Source organism: Ambystoma mexicanum, chromosome 10 (assembly GCF_040938575.1).
Source record: "Ambystoma mexicanum isolate Mex_15411 chromosome 10, UKY_AmexF1_1, whole genome shotgun sequence".
NCBI lineage: Eukaryota > Metazoa > Chordata > Amphibia > Caudata > Ambystomatidae > Ambystoma > Ambystoma mexicanum.
Window position 1 is genome coordinate 1,515,847,762 of NC_090932.1, and position 17,549 is coordinate 1,515,865,310.

Sequence of the window (17,549 nt, forward strand, 5' to 3'; positions counted from 1 at the left end):
CAGACGCAAGTCATCACAGTTCAAGGGAGTTTATTAAACTGTAAATGTAGTGTGGAAAAACGCCTAACCCAAATCTAAGATGGGAGCAAGTGTCGACCATCAAATGAAAAATAAGCCTGTCCTCGTGGCATCTTGTCAAAGTAAAAAGGCCTATACTAAAAAATACTATTGCCAAATCCTTACAACTAACTACAGAAAGAGTGTGGGATAGGGCTTTCAATAAAGAAAGATGTGTTCACAAATAATAAGTCAGGATGTGATTGCCAGGGGTCTCCCTGCCCCATGTTTTCAGCAAGCAACAAGGTGGGTCTCCTGAGCACAGCACACACTCTAGCTTTCCCAGCACGAGCCAACAGTTCCATTCCAGCTATCAAGTGTTTCAATGGTTAATTCTCTTTTCAAATAAAAGTCTCTTGCCTTTGAGTGCCTGCTACTCTCAACAAACAAACACAAAAGTTCTGTTCCACATATGGCTTTGGGTGACTTTTCACCCCTGGGTCCCCCTCCTTTGGGTTCGGACCAACTTGTCAATTTCCAGCCTCCCCCCTTTGGGCTCACAACGTCTTGTCTTTATGGCTTTGAGTGATGGCTTCACCCCTTGGTCCCCCTTTTCAGGGTGCAGATCCCTTACAGTTGTACTCGATAACTCAATTAAACAGTTCCTTTCCTAACGAACTTTGGGTGGTGACTTTCCACCCCTGGATCGCCCTCCTTCGGGGTCAGACCACCTTTCAATTTCCAGCCTCCCTCCTTCGGGTTCACAATGACTTGTGGTGTCAACACAATTTTCATGGGACTTCAGATTTCGTCCCTTCTTTTTAACATCACTCCGCCGGGTTCACTCTTTCCAACCTTTACAATGTACTGTTTGTGTACTTTTCATACCATAAACAGTTCCGCTTAGTTTCACAATCATCTGCCGGTTAAAGACTTTCGACTGTATGGAGGATTTGGCAAGACCCCTGTATGACCACTTTGACCCCCTTCAGGCTTTTCCTAAGGTTTTCCGGTTACTGTAGTTCAAATGGCAGGATAATCGTCACGCATTTTTCAAGTGAACACCAACGTGGCGTTTGATTCTGCTATGCTGGCTTTCCCCTTTTCCTATAAGTAATCAGTTCTTTGTTTATTCAAAGTTCAATTAGCCGCTTGCACTTTCGTTCAACACAGCTCTGTTTCTTTATCGTCTCTCCCCTCGACCCACCGGCTGTGATGAACTGCTTTGCTTTCTTGTCTGTGGAGTCATGGCCGGTACCATTGGGCCATGCATCTCTCCTCTGCTTGGCTGTCAGCGGAGGAGGCGCCCTGGTACCGTGGACATCTGCTGCAACACACGCCGGCTATTATCCACGGCTTTACGATTCCTTCTCTTGAGGCTCTACGGGTCTCTGTCGATAAGGGCAATGTCACTTCTCCCCTTGGAATCCTCTCGACTCGCGCCGTCTTTCTCCTTCACTTGAACTGCCATGCAGAGTTAGCTCTCACGTTGTGCGGTCTGCCTTACTCATCCGGTGCTCTCGTGCTCCACCTTTTATCCCTGTGGGGAAGCTAAAGGGTTGTCAGGTGTGTGTAATTCTGGTCAATAGCCTGACTTTGCCTGACCCTTGTTTTGGGACATGTCAGGTAAACGCCTCTGGTGCTAGTCCGTTGTCTTTTGTGTTGTGCGAAAGTGTTTGTGTCAGAAAAGGGGGGGCAGTGTTTTGAATATCCTACATTGTAGGATGGGGAAAAGGTATTTAAAGAAGGGGGATACTGTGTCTCACCCGTCAGTGGCCCACTCCCACTCCCAAGGACCACCCATCCAGATGACCCCCCCGCATTGATCCAAAATTGATGGCCGTGTCCTGGCCACCTGGATGACATATCCCCAGGGACTAGACAGGAAGACACCTTCAGGTTTCTCACAGGTGTTACCAACATTTTCCCAACCTGTGATTAGCCGGTAACACTGTTACGCTGGTAGTACCGTTGCTGCAAATACCATCACCAGTAATAACATTGCTAGTAATACAGTCAGTGGATTTCCCGCCGACTATGTTACCGGCAACGGTGTTACTGGTGAATCGTGAGTCAGCGGTCTGGTGAAAGTGGCAGTAATTCCAGTTACCGCCACTTTTACCATGTACCACCTCATTCGTAATGACCCCCACTGGCTGGGCTCTTTTCTTGGTTGGTCTAATATGCTTTTTTTTATTCATGGACGTGGCGAATATCGCTCTTTATTTTCTTTCTCCAACGCCAAAACTAAGTATAGATACCCCCCAAAAAAATTCTCTGCATCCCTTTAAATGTTGGGAAGTCTGTCTTATATAGGGTCTATTTCGTGGCACATAGTACCATTGTGGATCTTTTAGGCCCTATGACCCTGCAAGTTGCCACTGTGGGGGTGAAAGTAGGCACTCCTAATTGGTGTCGCTCCCACCACTGCAGTTGGCATTAATTTCCTTATTTTTATGTAGGTATCATTCTAAAAAATGATTCTTTAGCTTTGAAACTTCATGCTTAATCGGAAAACGTTCACCATAATACAACAGTGAAGAGGATTTTTGTGGCCTGTCTTTTATGGACAAAGTAACTGAACAGTACAAGATGCATTTTTTCTTGCCTTTCTGCTGCATTTACTCTTCCGTCATGCATCAGCATCTCTTTTATTGGCACTTTCCAGTGGTAAATATATCTCTAGCACAGTGTTCGCATCATGAAGCTATTGTATAGCCTTATATACCGAGGGAGGGGCTAAGGCCATACATTGGGAAGGGTCATTAATTCAGATGTAGATGACCCCTCTCGAGGTCTATAAGGCTATTAGCTCATAACAGTAATAACAATATAGGTTTTGGAATTGTGGGGCTGACGTAAACATTTGTAGTATGACAGTGGGTAAAGTAAATGGGCAAAACGTGATGGAACATTAAATGTGGTTTAATTCTGTAATATTTCAATATAACAGTGGTGTTTATAAGATAATCATTTTAATTGTTAACTTGATTGAATTGCAATCATTTTAGTATGCTTTAGGGGTAAAGCAAAAGTGAATGGCTTCGCTCTACAAAAGTAAAATCATTGTTCCATGGTTTGGTTTACCTTAGCACTTTTGATTGGATGTTTCCTGTTACATATAACGTCCAGTAAAAAACGATTTTCCCATAGGGGGGAGTGGTTCATTGAAAGAAAGCTTGCTGGGAATTTGCATTTCTGTTTATTTAATGCAGGAAAATGATTACTGATGTGTCCTTGTTTGCCTGTGACGTTAGACTGTTTCAAATGCAGTCAATACCAGTATTAATTGACTGCATTCCGAGCATCCTGGTAGGTCAATAATGACATCCATGTGCTAATAATTCTTAATGAATAACTGCCTTCTACCTTAATGTATCCTTCTTGTACTTTTGCTTACTTCCCTGTAGTAAGGTTGATTAGCTGTGAATGCTCACCATTAAAGTATTATTTTAATGAGGACATGTTTTATCCTGTATAAACCAGGTCTTTGAAATTGTTCTGAGTCGAGGCTACGGAGAGAATAGTTTACGTGAAGACTTGAAGACATTGTATCTGAAGCTTGGCATTGAGAACAAGAAGATGATATTTCTTTTTACGGATGCACATGTGGCTGAAGAGGGATTCTTGGAGCTGATCAATAACATGCTAACCTCAGGTGACCATGATGCAATGCTTTGGGACACTGTTCAAGAATAATGTGTTCTTCATTAGCATGAGAATATGAAAACACAGGGTCCCTATTATGCCCAGATGACTATAGATTACAGACAATAATATGGTTAGGTCATGTGTTTCTTATACAGAGCCACATACCAGCATTTGATTGATTCTGAGTGTAAGATGCCTGATTGCCAACTCTCATCTAGTGCCAACCATAGGTAATGAGGGGGTGGGGGGCTATGATAGTGCGGCATGGGCAGTAAAAGGTAGGAAGAGCCCTGGATGGCTGACTTTGTAATGGTAGGGAAGCATAGAGACTGCGTTGTTAAAGTGTACAGCTTCTCATGATATTCCGAATGTCAAATGGTGCTCTGTGTCCTCACTCTGATATGAAATGCGATGATAGACAGATTCACAGCAGAGGATTGTGAATGGCTATGGCCCCATATTTCAGATTTTCAAGAAACAATGAATTTAGAAGGCATGACCATGCTTTTTATTTAACCTATGCCATAGCCTCAGTGGGTTCCGCATTATTATATTGACTTCCTTTTGAAAGTCTTCATTTAGGTTGACTCATTTTGGTTGACCTCTTTTTGGTTGTTTTTTCTGTTACGGGGGTCCCGCATGCCCTTCCTCCTAGCCCAACACTCCCCTCCCTGCTGCTACCCATTTATCCCTTTATCCCCCTACCCCATGCACACATCAGTACGTGTGTGTCTCTGTGTGTATCTGGTAGCCTCGACCAAATTCAGTCAACCAAAATGAAAACCTTCAAAAAAGCATACAGCAGCAGTAGTTTGAGAAACCTGAGGCATACCTCACAGTTACTCCCCCTGGATTCTCTTCTCAGGTGGCCAGGGAAAGGCCATCGCTCTTGGATCCCGACCCTGGGGGTGGAGAAACGAGGGAGGATCACCCAGCTGGAGGGCCTTGGCGATTGGACGACCCTGAGAGTCACGCAATATTTCCCCCTTCCATTCCAGAATAAACCCATAGTCCCAGAAACCTTTATAGGTTGTTGTTACCCCATGTCCTTGGGTCAGACTAATGTCAGGAGAAATGATAAGTCTTGAAGAGGCAGCAGCAAAGTGAGAAAGAGAATGGTGCCCTCCGGTGAGACATGGTATCCCCCTTTCCCTATTGACGACCAACCTAGCCCCCCCCTGACATTTATGGGCTTTTTTAAACCAGCTCACCTCATTTCCCCACATGTGACGTTTAACAGTAATGAGACAAGGAAGAGGAGACTGAGAGTAATGCACACTATGCCAGGTCACCACTTTACTACTGGGACGAGGAAGATGCCTGCAAATTGCAGTGAATGTCAGGCATGTCCTCTTAATCATAGTTAGGAAAATCCAATTGGAAGTTTACACCTGCAGCCTATGAAAGAGTTGCAGGTGTATAAAGGGAGCCAAAATATGCAGTAGAGGCTTGTGGGAAGGAGACCAGAAGGGGACCCGGTTTCGGATGAGGCAGCCATGGTGGGACCTGTGTTCGCTTCTGTGACTCCAACCCAAGTCGAGCCCTTTGTTCCACTTTTTGGCGGGCTTATCCACAGAAGCCTCCAAAAGTGGTGCCACTCTGTCTGAGTACCACAGGGGGTGAGGGATGGGGTTTAGGCACCCTGGACTGAGTTGCCTTGGCAACTCAAGTCGCACTCTTGTGTGATTGGCCCAAGTGGTGAGCCGCCCGACTCACCACTTAGCATGTTTGAGTGACAGCTAGGCTGAATGCATGGGGGTTTTCTGCATAAAAGCAGGGCTTTGGGGACTGGAACTTTAGAAGTCGCCACAGGACCTAAAGAATCCGAGGAGGGAGAAGCCGAGCCGACCTGCAACGACGACACCACCGGTGGAGCCCTGCTGAACCGTTTCACCACTTTTCCCGACGACAGAGGAGATCTCCAGTCCGGAGAGTCTTCTTCCTTTGACTGGTGGGGATAACCAGTTTGCCTGTCTTTTCGCCTTCCTGGACCATCTCATGGCCGCCTTGCCCGTGCCAAGCACCCCGGCAACCGGAATACAACGGTTTACCACTACTGCGAAGAAAAGGGTAGTACCTTGTAACCAGAGAACTCTGCGGCTGGTTTCTTCCCTGGCAGTGCAGCGACCTTCATCTTTCCTCCACGTCGAGATCTCCTCTTCCTCTGGTCGAAACACCGACTTGAACCCGCTGCCAGGAACAACTGCCCCCGCTGGAGCATTCTTCCCATTTCAGGTACTGTGTCCCGCCTGGCTTCCCTTGCGACAGATCGTTCGGGGTGACAGTAAATCCTCGACTTTCTAACCTGGCTTAGCCTGGGGCCTGTTAACTAACTTTTCCTGACTTGATCTCAATCTTTTATGAACTATCTACAAAGACTCTTTGGGCATAACCCCACTGTGTGATCCTGGACACATTTCGCTTGCTCTCTCTAAGAGTGGGCCTGGCATTTGAACTTCCTTGCTCTCCAGTAGACTTTGCCTAACCTGTGGTTCTTTGAAAAGTATTGAAATTTGTGTGCTTTTATAACTTTGCCTTTTCCCTCCCTTTTTCTATAACTTATTAGAGTGCCATCTTATGTTAAGCGCTCACCTCTCTCTGAAAATAAGTGGTGTTTCTCATTAAGACTTGTCTAATAAGTAATCAGGGTTGTATATATATAATAGTAACTGTGTGTTGAAATTACTTACCTCTTTTTGTGCTAGATACTTTTACACCAAAGCTCTGGTCAGTGTTTGCTTGTGCTACTGTATCTCTGTACCTATTGTGTATACTCTATATACTGCCTAACTCATCTTGAGAGAAGTCTGACTGCTCAGCCACAGCTACAAGGTAAATCTGGATGGTACAGACTGCTACCAATTGGGTTTACTGCCAACCACCTGTAGTCCTAAATCTTTTGCAGTGGTCCCTAAGGGAACTGCACAGGTTTCTGCCTAACACGCGTTCCTCTTCCTCGTCTTCCACTTCCTCTGGGTATCGCTAAAGAAAGGGGAAGAAGTCGAGACATTTTTCCTTGACCAGAAAAGACATTAAAATGTTGCTCCTTCAAAGTCATGTGCACAAGTGCCGGCGTTTGTCATCTTCATCATCCTCCTCTTCTGGGACGGAGGCCTCCTCAGCCACTTCCCGTTCCTTGTCAGCTGATGCGGAAGGGAAATATCTGTTCAGGAAAGCGGTGGAGGAAGTACTTACTGAAGTTTGGCGCTGTATGCAGGTTTTTCGGAGCCCTTGGTGCAGGAAGATGGGACTGACCTCACGATTAGACAGTATAAGCATAACCTGAGGATTGGGTTGCCGTTGGTCTTTGACATCCATACTAAAATCCTTTGTAAGTGGCATGATCCAGAGCAGATTGCCATGCCCCACTTTATGGCCAAACTCTACCCATTAAAGTTGATTGAGAAGTTGCTCCTGGACGCTGTTGAAGTTGATGATATCCTTGCTAGCCTGGTAGGTCGCTCCTATGTTAGCTGAAAAGACGGCTGTCCGAGACTCGGTGGACCGAAGGGTGAATTTCAGCCTCAAGAAGGTTCATGCTGGTGCACATCTGGTCCTCAAGGCGAATGTCTATGGCTCCTAGACTGCAGACAGTTCTGGGTGGTTACAAGGAGTTGCGGAAGGCCGTGGAAGGGGGCTCTGACTGTGCCCCTCTACTGGCAGACATGCAGTGTCAGTTTGAACTCTTGTCTGATCTGGTGTTTGTTGGGGTGCATGGCTCGGCCATGGCTATGGGTGTAGGTGTGTCGACCCAGAGGCATGTTCATCTGCGAGATTGGAAAACGGAGGGTTCGCACTTAAGCCTCCTTTTGACTGTTCCAAACTATTTGTTGATTTACTTGAAGATAAAGAGTACATAAAGTATTTGTGCTGACAAACACACTGATAAATTACGACGGAAGTCTTCCTCGACATTCAAGAAGTCTTCTTCTGCTGCGGGTGTAAAGGCCGGACAGTCGTTCGCTAGCTCCTCCTCCCACTCCTTTCAGAGCCCGACAGGGGTCCGTAGTCCTCCACATTCCTCTCCTCCAGGACCGGCTCAGAAGTCCTGACGGTTTGAGCAGGCCAGTGGGCGGACGTCTCTGGCTGTTTTTTTCCATGTGAGACCAGTGGTGCACGGATTCTTGGGCTCTGGACACTGTCCCAGAGGGTCATCATGTGAGTTTCCAGTCTACCCCTGTCCAAGGCTGCCTCGTTCGGACTACTGTTCCCCACACTCTACCCAAGAGACTGGCTATGTCAACGGCTCTGGTTGAATTGTTGCAGAAGGCGGCTATCATGCCGGGTCTTTTTCCACAGCTGGGTCTGGGATTTTACGCAAGGGTGTTTCTGGTCTCCAAACCTTCAGGAACATTTCGACTCATTTTGGACCTCAAGGCTCTGAACTGCTTTGTCCCAAAGGAATGGTTTAAGATGGAGACTTTGCAGAACATTCTCCCGATGTTGTGCAGGGGGGACTGGCTGGGCTCCCTGGATCTCCAAGATTCATATTACCACGTGTCTCTCCGCTTCTGCCAGATGAAGTTCTTCCGATTTGCTCTGAGGACTCAGTTCCGAGTGCTCCCTTTTCGGCTGAGGTTGGCTTCCACCTAGGGGCATTCAGATTTTTCCCTACCTGGTTGACTGTTTAGTCAAAGCAGCCCTCCGGCAGATGGTCCGGGTACATCTTCAGCTGGTTTGCCAGGCATTACGGGACTGGGGGTTTCTGGTGAACTGGCAGAAGTCTCACCTGGGGCCCTCTCATGATCTGGTGTTCATTGGGGCTCAGATTTGCACCAGAATGGGTTTTTTTTTCTGTCACGGGAAAGGTTCCAGCGGCTGCTGTCTGTCCTTGACAGGGTTCTCAGGCGGCGGAATGTCTCGGCTCGCCTATTGCTCATGCTTCAGCGTCACATGGCCTCTTGTGTTTTTCTGGTCCCTTGGGCTCGTCGTCATTCGCGTCCTCTGGTCTCTTATTTGTTGACCCACTGGCTCCCAGCTTCTCGGGTTTACGAGGCCCTGATCCCGGTGTTGCATGCTCTGAGGGTCAATTTACGATGGTGGTTGCAGATTCCAAAATCTCTGGGCCGGAGTGGCCCTGTTCCAACCCTCTGTGACCACTCTTACTACAGATGCCAGCGGAAGGGGTTGGGGTGCCTCGTTGGGCGTCCTCTCGGCCCGGGGGTTGTGGGCTCTGGAGGAGGTTCATCGCTTGTCCAATTGGAAGGAGTTATGTGCCATTCTCCAGGCCCTGTTGTCCTTCGGGATATTTCTGAAAGGCCAGGCAGTGATGGTCCGGACAGACAATACCACTGCTTCTGTCGATGTCAACCGACAGGGAGTTCCGGGTGCTCCTTGAATGCTCAGGAGCCTTGGATAGGTTCCTAGGAGGAGTCACACCTGTTATCCCTGGTGGCCACTCATGTCAGGGGAGTAGACAATAAATACTCAGGCGGATCGGCTCAGCCGCCAATTCCCCTCGTCGGAACTGATTTTGTCAGACAGAGTGTTTGCGGAGATCTTCATCAGGTTTGGTCACCCGGTTCTAGATTTCTTTGCCTCTCCGGCCTCTGCGAATGTTCCTCTCTTCTGCTCCCAGTTTCCGGCCAAAGGGGCTTAGTGGGGTGGATGCCCTGACTGTGGAGTCGCCTTGGGGTCTTCTTTATGCATTCCTTCCTCTCCCCCTTCTTCCCCGGGTGATTCAGCGCATCAGGGAAAGTATGGCAACAGTGCTGTTGGTTGCTCCGTTCTGGCCTCTTAGGAGCTGGTTTCCCTCCCTAATGGAACTTCAGTCTCAGGAGCCTTGGTTGATTCCGGGGTGGCCTTGTCCCTTGCAGGCAGGGCTGGGGATCAGGGTCATTCAGATTCGATGGGCAATTGGGCTATTGCATGGTCTCGGTTAGTCTCCCAAGGTTTTTCGGCCCCTGTGGTCGAGTCTATCCTTAATGGTCAAAGGCCTTCTACTCTGAAGGCTTATGACAGGCACGGGTGCCATTTTCGGGCTTGGTGTGGGTGGTCTGGGACCTCCCCCTCCGATCTGGTCTGCTGGCTATTCTCCAGTTTCTCCAGGAGGGTTTTGACAAGGGCCTGGCGATCTCGCCTGATGAGGTGGTGAAGGTGCCCATTCCCAGACACAATATCCAAAAAGACCAACTAATGGACGCACCCCAGTAGGTAATGAGACCAGGAGATAGATTGCAAGTAGTTTATATGAGATAAATTGTACACGCACACTCTGCTGCCTGGAGAGTGCTCTGAAAAACATTACAAGGGCAGCACATTATAATGCACAAGTGCGTCACTGATGACACCTAGCTATAGGTACATAATTCTGCAGTACAATTGGTAAGTTATACTACATTACAGATGTACAGGGGCTGGCTACGTTGGATTGGAGGTTGCTTGGGTGTCGCTCCCTCAGCACGTGGGTCAGCTGAGCTCATCTCCGCAGGGTGAAGGTCATGCCAGGAGAGAGATACTTCTTCCCTCACTATCTAAGCTAGAACAACAGGCTTTGGAGGCATGAGACCAATTACTATCATAAACGTTGACTCAAATAGGGGTACATTTAAAGTTCACTTACCAGTGATATATGTACATTGTACCCCCTGCACCTTGGCATCTGTGTTCCCAGTACCCCGACCCAGGTGCCCAGTTTGGAGGTCCTTGATCTACCTTATGCCTCATGATGCTGTCAGACATATGTTTGTTTTAGGGAGAATATATTGGTTTCTGTAATTTAGGGCTAGGGTGGGTGTTCTTCACTTGGTCACTGGAAAGGTTACATGTGCATCTGCATCAAAAGAGTGGAGGGGGCTGGGTCCAGTGTATTATGGCTTGGTGGGGCGGGGGCGAGAGAGCACAGGCAGGTTAGTGGAGATGGATATTCCCAAGGGTGGGGGCCTACTCTGGTCTCACACAGCGCGGTGAGATCATTTGTCCGGGGATGATACTAATGCTTGCAACAATGAATAGCTGGACTTCCGTGAGAACAGAAGTTGTGCGGAGCGGACAGGAGATGGTTGGGGTCTGGACTGGTGGTGTGAGGCGCTGTGCAGAAAGAGAGACAGGCTTTTAGAGATCATTTTCAGGCCTTGTACAAAGATGGCGTTGGGTGTACCACAAAATGGAGTCTGTGACTTTGGTTACATGATTCTATATTAATAAGAAGAGGGTAAAAAGGTAGATCACGTGTAAGCGGGAGTGGAGGCGTCTTCCCCCCTTCAGTACAAGCGAGATCCAATCATGCAGGAATAGTGTGGGGGACTTGGGAAAGACCACCTCTGTACCAACAGTGGCTTGGAATGCCATTGACGTGCGGCAGGTGGTATTGCAATATTTGGCTCGGACTGCCCCTTTCCGGTAGTCTGATAGTCTCTTGGTTACTTTTGTCCCCGGTGGGTGCAGTGCGGAAGGCATCGGTGGTTTCCGTTAGCTGGTGGATTCATACAATCGTCTCCATGGCATATGTGGCTTCTGGCCTGCCTGTGCCTGACCGCGTTCAGGGTTGCTCTACCAGGGGTTTGGCTGCTTCCTGGGCAGATGCTCGGTGGGGGGGGGGTTATCTACAGGAGATTTGTAGGGCTGCCACCTGGGCGGATCAGAGCACTTTTGTCAACCACTATCAATTGAATGTCTCCCATTCCGGAATGGTTCTTTCAGGGTTGGTGTTTTCTATTGGTATTTGATTATTGGAGTCAATAAAGTTGTGCTTTGTGTTGCTGCACTTCTGTCTCTCATTGGGACCTCTCCCCGTTACTGATCAGGTATGGCTCATGAAGTAAGTACTGGGAAGAGGAACAGTGGACGTGGAGGTAATGCTCTGATTACTTACGGTTAATCTTCATTACTCCTAATCCTACTCTTCCTTGTCACAGAACGGACGACCCTCCTCTGCCTCCCTGCGGTGGATAGGGGGTGGGTCCCATGCTCTGGCTTGGTTATATTTAACTGGGGGTTGGGGATTAAGGGGAGGAGTTATGCAAAAGAAAAGAAATAGAAGAAAGTCCTGTGTCAGAGGCAGGGGCCTCAAGAAGTCAGTACTGTGACGAGTAGGACTAGGAGTAATGAAGATTACTGGCAAGTAATTAGAGGAATTAAGCATATTGAACATTTGTTAAATACCGAACTGAATGAAACCTTACAATTACGCACATTGAATACATGGTGAATAACGAGCATAGTGAAATCTCTTAATTAAGCTTGTTGAATTTAAAATTAAGTGAAACATTTTGGGAAAATCAAATAACAAAAAGCGATAGTGCACATAAGACAAAAACATATAAGAAAAAGCACATGTGTGAAAGAGCACCATAAATGGTGGAAGAGGAGTAAGACCACCACAAAGTGAACTTTACAAATAAATATAGTGCAGCAAGGCCAAAGACTGGCAAGAGGTGTGGGACATACTCTGGCAGAGCAAGGAGGCTACCGAGGAGAAGTCAGAGTAGTATACATATCCATACACCCAAGAGGCCAAAAAAGAGAAGGATCCTGACTGCGCGACCTGTGATGGGTGGACCATGTGGTCTGACAATTGTGCCTAGACCAGTGAGCCCTGAACTATGAGAACCAAAAGACATTGTGGAATTAACTAAAATGGGGCACTGCCAGTGATGACGCAATCAATGAGCAGGGCCAAGCTGACCGTGACTGTAACTAGCAGAGCTGAAGTCTTGTGGAAGGGAGCCTTGAGACTTGAGGATCTACATTTTTTGTCTTGAGAACAAAGTATCGAGACCATCTGTCCTCGAAACAGTGCTGTTTGGAACTTGGGGAAGGGAACCCTGGGGATTTTGTGGATCTGTATTACCTTGAGTGGGAGAGAGGTAATTCTGAGACTTTTGGGAAATGTTCTTGAACTTGGGGAAGGCGAGCTTTAGCTTAAGTTGTGAGGGCAAGTATAGGTTTTGGACACAGACAGACATTTAAGTTGAATGTTTTGACTCAGACTTTCCTTCGTTTTGTTCAGGTAGGGAAATCCCACCTTAACATAGGGCAAGTTAGCCTGACATTTAAGTTAATAAATATATTTTGTTTGAATCTTGAGTCTGTTGTCTGTGTCTTGCTTCATGATGCCTTCACGGTAGACACTTTAGACTGTCTGCCTGATCACGAGTTGGGCGCTAGTCCTCAAATGCGGGGGTACTTCGTTAAGTGTCCACCCAAACTTGTATCTGGCGTGTTTATCCCCAGTTCAGAGCTGGGGGTAAACACGCCAGTAAAATGCCAATTTTTGGAGCAATTACAGCTGGCAGTATTACTGAGCCGTAATTTAACCAAAACTTCCCCATTGGTTCCAATGGACCCAACGGGGAATTGGGAGCAAAGGCTAGCGCCCAACCTGCGATCCGGCAGTAACACCGCCACACGGGTGGACGCTAGTGTAAATAAAGTTGGGCGGTATCCCAGCCGGGATACCACCCAACTCGTGATGAGGCCCAGTATCTTATTAGAAGCACTTTGAGGCATTTTGTAGCAATTATTTATTAGAATTCTTATATAGAGGCAACATGCCTGCAGGCCTCAGGGCGCACAAGAAACAATACAAGAAAAAACAGGTGAAGAGAAAGACACAGGTAGAAAATCAGGATCGGATGGATCAGTAAATTCAGGCAAAGAAGCAAGGGTTTTAATCAGGAGGGTGATTAAAAAGCATTGTCTTCAGTCCTTTTTTTAAAATCAGCCGTCATGGTGAAGGTTCCAATAGTCAGTGGTAGAGAATTCCAGGAAGTTGGCCCACGCACATCAAAACTAAGTCCACCTGCTGTGGCCAGTCTGAAACGTGGCTGTACAAGTCTAAGTTGGTTCCTGGATCTTAAGGTGTGCGATGGAGTATATTGCTTAAGTCGAGCAGAGAGATACTTAGGTACTGTGCAGAGAATACACTTGTGTCAGATTGAGAATCTTGTTAGTCACTCTTTGCTTGACAGGAAGCAAGTGCAAATCCGGTCTTTCCCGTTTAACATGTGCACGTTTGGACAAACCGGTGATGGTACAAAATGCGCTATTCTGGGTTACTTGAATGGGGCCTAAAATGGTACGTGGTTGCCCTCTATCACCTTGGCATTTCATACATTTGAACATGGGTGCTTATTTGTAAGAGAGAATAGATTATTCCAAGATCAGTGACTTGAATAATATTTAGTTGAGTGATAATGATACATATTATTTCAACCAGCAATAAGATTCTAAATGAAGTGCTATTAACATATATTATTATTGATAATATAAATAATTATGTTCATAATTGTGTTACCTACACTGTTGAATACATGCGATTGCAGAGCCTCATATGTGACCACAGTTTGGACCATTCTATAAAACGTTTCGACTACAAGCAGAAAATTCAAGATTGTCCATGGGTTGCATAGACTTATTTTGTCCGTTTGTTCTTTCATTTGTTTATTTTGGGTATATTGGCCATAAAACATATTATAAAGTAAAAATAAAAGAGCATATGGAGCAGTACCACCTACAATAATGTACTTTATAACATGGTTCTTACATTATTAAAATAATAACAGGCATCCTTAAATATTTAAGACATTTTCTCAAGTAAAATGCATGCTGTTAGGGAGAGTTTTCTTATAAGGCCAATTTCCCAACCTAGTGAGTCCCCCAGCAGCTTTGCTGGATTTTTGGGGTTTGTTTTTTTTCTCCTGCTAAGAGTGAGACTCTTTTCCTCCCACTCTTAGGCATGATTTGAGGTATATCGTTGACTTGTTGTGTGCTTATGGGCTATGGGGTCTTTTACTCCACAGGGTATCATCTGTTTTTTTGTATGTGTTACACAGCACCCTCAGTGCAGTAACACAGGGGTGTCATAGTGACCCCCAAACATAGACTCCATACCCTGGGACTGACTACTGTCTCCCAGGGCATGTAAAGTCACCATTGACTTTACTAGTCCAAAATTGTGAACAGAACCAGTACAAACCATCATATTGTGGAAGTACTGGAAGGGGTTAATTCAATTGCCCCTGGGTCTGTTTTCAAGGGGACACTGTCCAGTCCCCCCTTGTCGAGTTTCTTGCTGGTGGCAGCGGTTACCACGTAAAATATTCCACCGGAATATTTCCTATGGGATTTTCCCATTGATTTTAAACGCACCACTTTTTGGTGCAATGTTAAAGATACCGCCGATTTATTTATTTAATATTAAATCAACGGTTGGGTCTTTTTGCCAGAACTCTTTTCTAAAATGGCGTTCGTGTCCGTCTCTGTAGCTCCAACCAAGGTCGGGCCCTTTGTTCCACTTTTTGGCGGGCTTCTTCCCAGAAGCCCTCCAAATGGTGCCACTATGTCTGGGTTCCACAGGATGTGTGGGGAGGGGAATTGGCACCCTGGACTGCATTGCCTTAGCAACCCAAGTCGCACTCTATTCTGATTGGCCCAGTGGTGAGCCGCCCGGCTCACCTCTTAGCATGTTTGAGTGACAGCTAAGCTGTTAAATGGGGGTTTTTCTGCATAAAAGCAGGGCTTTTGGGACTGGAACTTCAGAAGTCGCCACAGGACCTAAGAATCCGAAGAGGGAAGAAGCTGAGCCATCTGCAACAACGACACCACCGGTCGAGCCCTGCTGCAACAAACTCACCACTTTCCCAATGACAAGAGAAGATCTTCTGCTGGACGAGCCTTCTTCCTTTGAGCTGGTGGGATCAACCAGTTCACCCCTTTCGCCTTCCAAAGACGTCTCTTGGTCGAATCGCCCATGCCAAGCACCCCGGTGACCGGATAGCCAAGCTTAACTGGACCACTTTGACCGCGAATAAAAGGAACGCACCTTTTAACCGACGAACTCCGCGGCTGGTTTCATCCCTGTGCAGTGCATCGACTCCAAGTTTCCTCCTCAACGAGATCCTCTCTTCCCCTGGTCGAAAACAACGAACTGCAACCACTGCCAGGAACAACTGCCACCGCTGGAGCTTCCTCTCTCTTTAAGGTACTGTGTTCTACTTGGCCTCCCTTTCCACGGATTGCTAAAGGTGACACTTAAATCCTTGGCTTTCCAACTGGGTTGGCCTCAGACCTTCTAACTTTACTTCTTGAATCACCCCAACCTCTTTTGAACATTCTGCAAAGACTTTTAGTGCATTTTAAACTGTGTGATCTTGGGCACATTTCGCTTTGCCCCATTTAAAGTGGGCTTGGCCTATGAACTTTGGCTCTACAGTGTATACTGGCTTTACTCCCTTGCTAAAAGTGTTGGGAACTGTTTTACTTCTATGCCCTGCCTTTTCCTCTCCCTTTAACTTAACTGTTGAAGTGCCATCTAGGTTATGCGCTCACATCTGTTTTAACAAATAGTGGTGGTTTAACTCTGACTTGTCTAATAGTTATCAAAGGAGGTGTTTATACTTTACCTGAATGTGTTTTAACTTGCTTTTGGTTTAGAGTACTAGTGTATTGCCTAAAGTGTGTTTTAAATAAATAATTATATACTTTTGATACAAAGCTCTGGTCAGTGTTTGTTTGCTCTGCTATGTTTTTGGCCCTATTGTGTATAATTTATATACTGCCCTACTCTTCTTGAGAGAAGTCTGACTGCTCAGCCACAGCTACCAGGTAAATCTGGGTGGTGCAGACTGCTACCAATTGGGTTTACTGCTTACTCCTGTAGTCTTAATCTTCTTGCAGTGGTCCCCAAGGGAACTGCACAGGATGCTGCCTAACACTTGCCTTAAGAAATTCACTGAATCCCACATTCCCGCTATACTTTCACACGATTTCACGAACAATAAGCATCTAAACATGATGTACTTCATAATTTCTTAAAATAGGAACTATCATCAAACGTGTTAGGCCCAAGTAACCATCAGGCGTTGAAAATAAAAATAGGGACAAATACAAAAAAGACCAAAACAAATGAGTCTGAAATGTTTTCTTTGGCTTTATTACTAAGTTTATCTCACTACAATTTTTCTGGCCCTTCAGTAAGTGGTTTATCTAGTGTGGATTTTATTTAGGTTATTAGCTGCTTATTTAAATTGCCTTTTTCACTCATATAAGTCAGTGCCAAGATACCAGATAATTCAGTTTTCACAAACGTAACCATGGGAATCTTCAGTGCAGAATCCTTCTCAGACAAGTTATCTGAAATCAATTGTGTTAATTCTACCTTTGGGTTCGACATTGTTTTTAAAAACCTCAGAATATGTTTTTCCAATAATCTTCAATGTAATTCTGTTTGGATCCAGTAGGGGGGCGCTCCCATTCAAAGGCCCATAATTATTTTACAAAACTTAGTCACTGCTTTCTGTAATGGCTCTTGGTTACCAAAGCCCCACACGTCATCACCCCATTCAAAGCTGTTGATTTAACCCCTGGATCTATACGCTCTGAACATGAATTGTTTTAGCTGTACTTTGAAGTGGGTTCAAAGTCTTAAAGTTCCTCCAAAAGCCTGTGTCATACTCAGATTTTAAATTGGGAATAAACCGTATTCCTATTCCAGATATCCTCTTAATCATTTCATTACCCACCTTAAGGGTGAACCCAGACTATGACTCATTCCTAGGGGCTGATTTTCCAGTGTTTATCATATGTCCCACTGAAGCCATATTATCCACATGAATGTCAATTAACCGCTGCAAGAACCGCAGAGCACAAGCAAGTTAAATAGTGTCATCTGCATCTGAAAGCATTGATATGATAGACTGCAAGAATCTTTCCACAGGACATCAGCTTTGCAATCACAATGTTTTTTGTACTATGAGTACAACCAACTTTAAAGGTCTCAGTAGTAGCACCAGTTGGTCCATATCTTATAGTCATTGAGTTACCAGAGTGTATTTCAGTAACTACCCATAGCATGTTAGGTGGTATGTCCTTGTCTAAAAGGACTCTTCACAGCATTAAATGATTAACAGAGTCAAATGCTGTGGAGAGGTCCATAAATGCTGCAAAGATTACAATCACCT

The 17,549-nt window shown here is 46.0% G+C and overlaps 1 protein-coding gene across 1 annotated transcript in view; it reads left to right on the top strand.

Moving 5' to 3' along the window:
- DNAH10 (dynein axonemal heavy chain 10) overlaps positions 1-17,549 on the top strand; it is a 2,725,177-nt gene that overhangs the window by 1,908,218 nt on the left and 799,410 nt on the right. Inside the window, exon 52 of the mRNA XM_069619694.1 lies at positions 3,484-3,655. Within this exon, the coding sequence (XP_069475795.1) occupies positions 3,484-3,655 (172 nt within the window). The remainder of the gene's footprint in view (positions 1-3,483; positions 3,656-17,549) is intronic.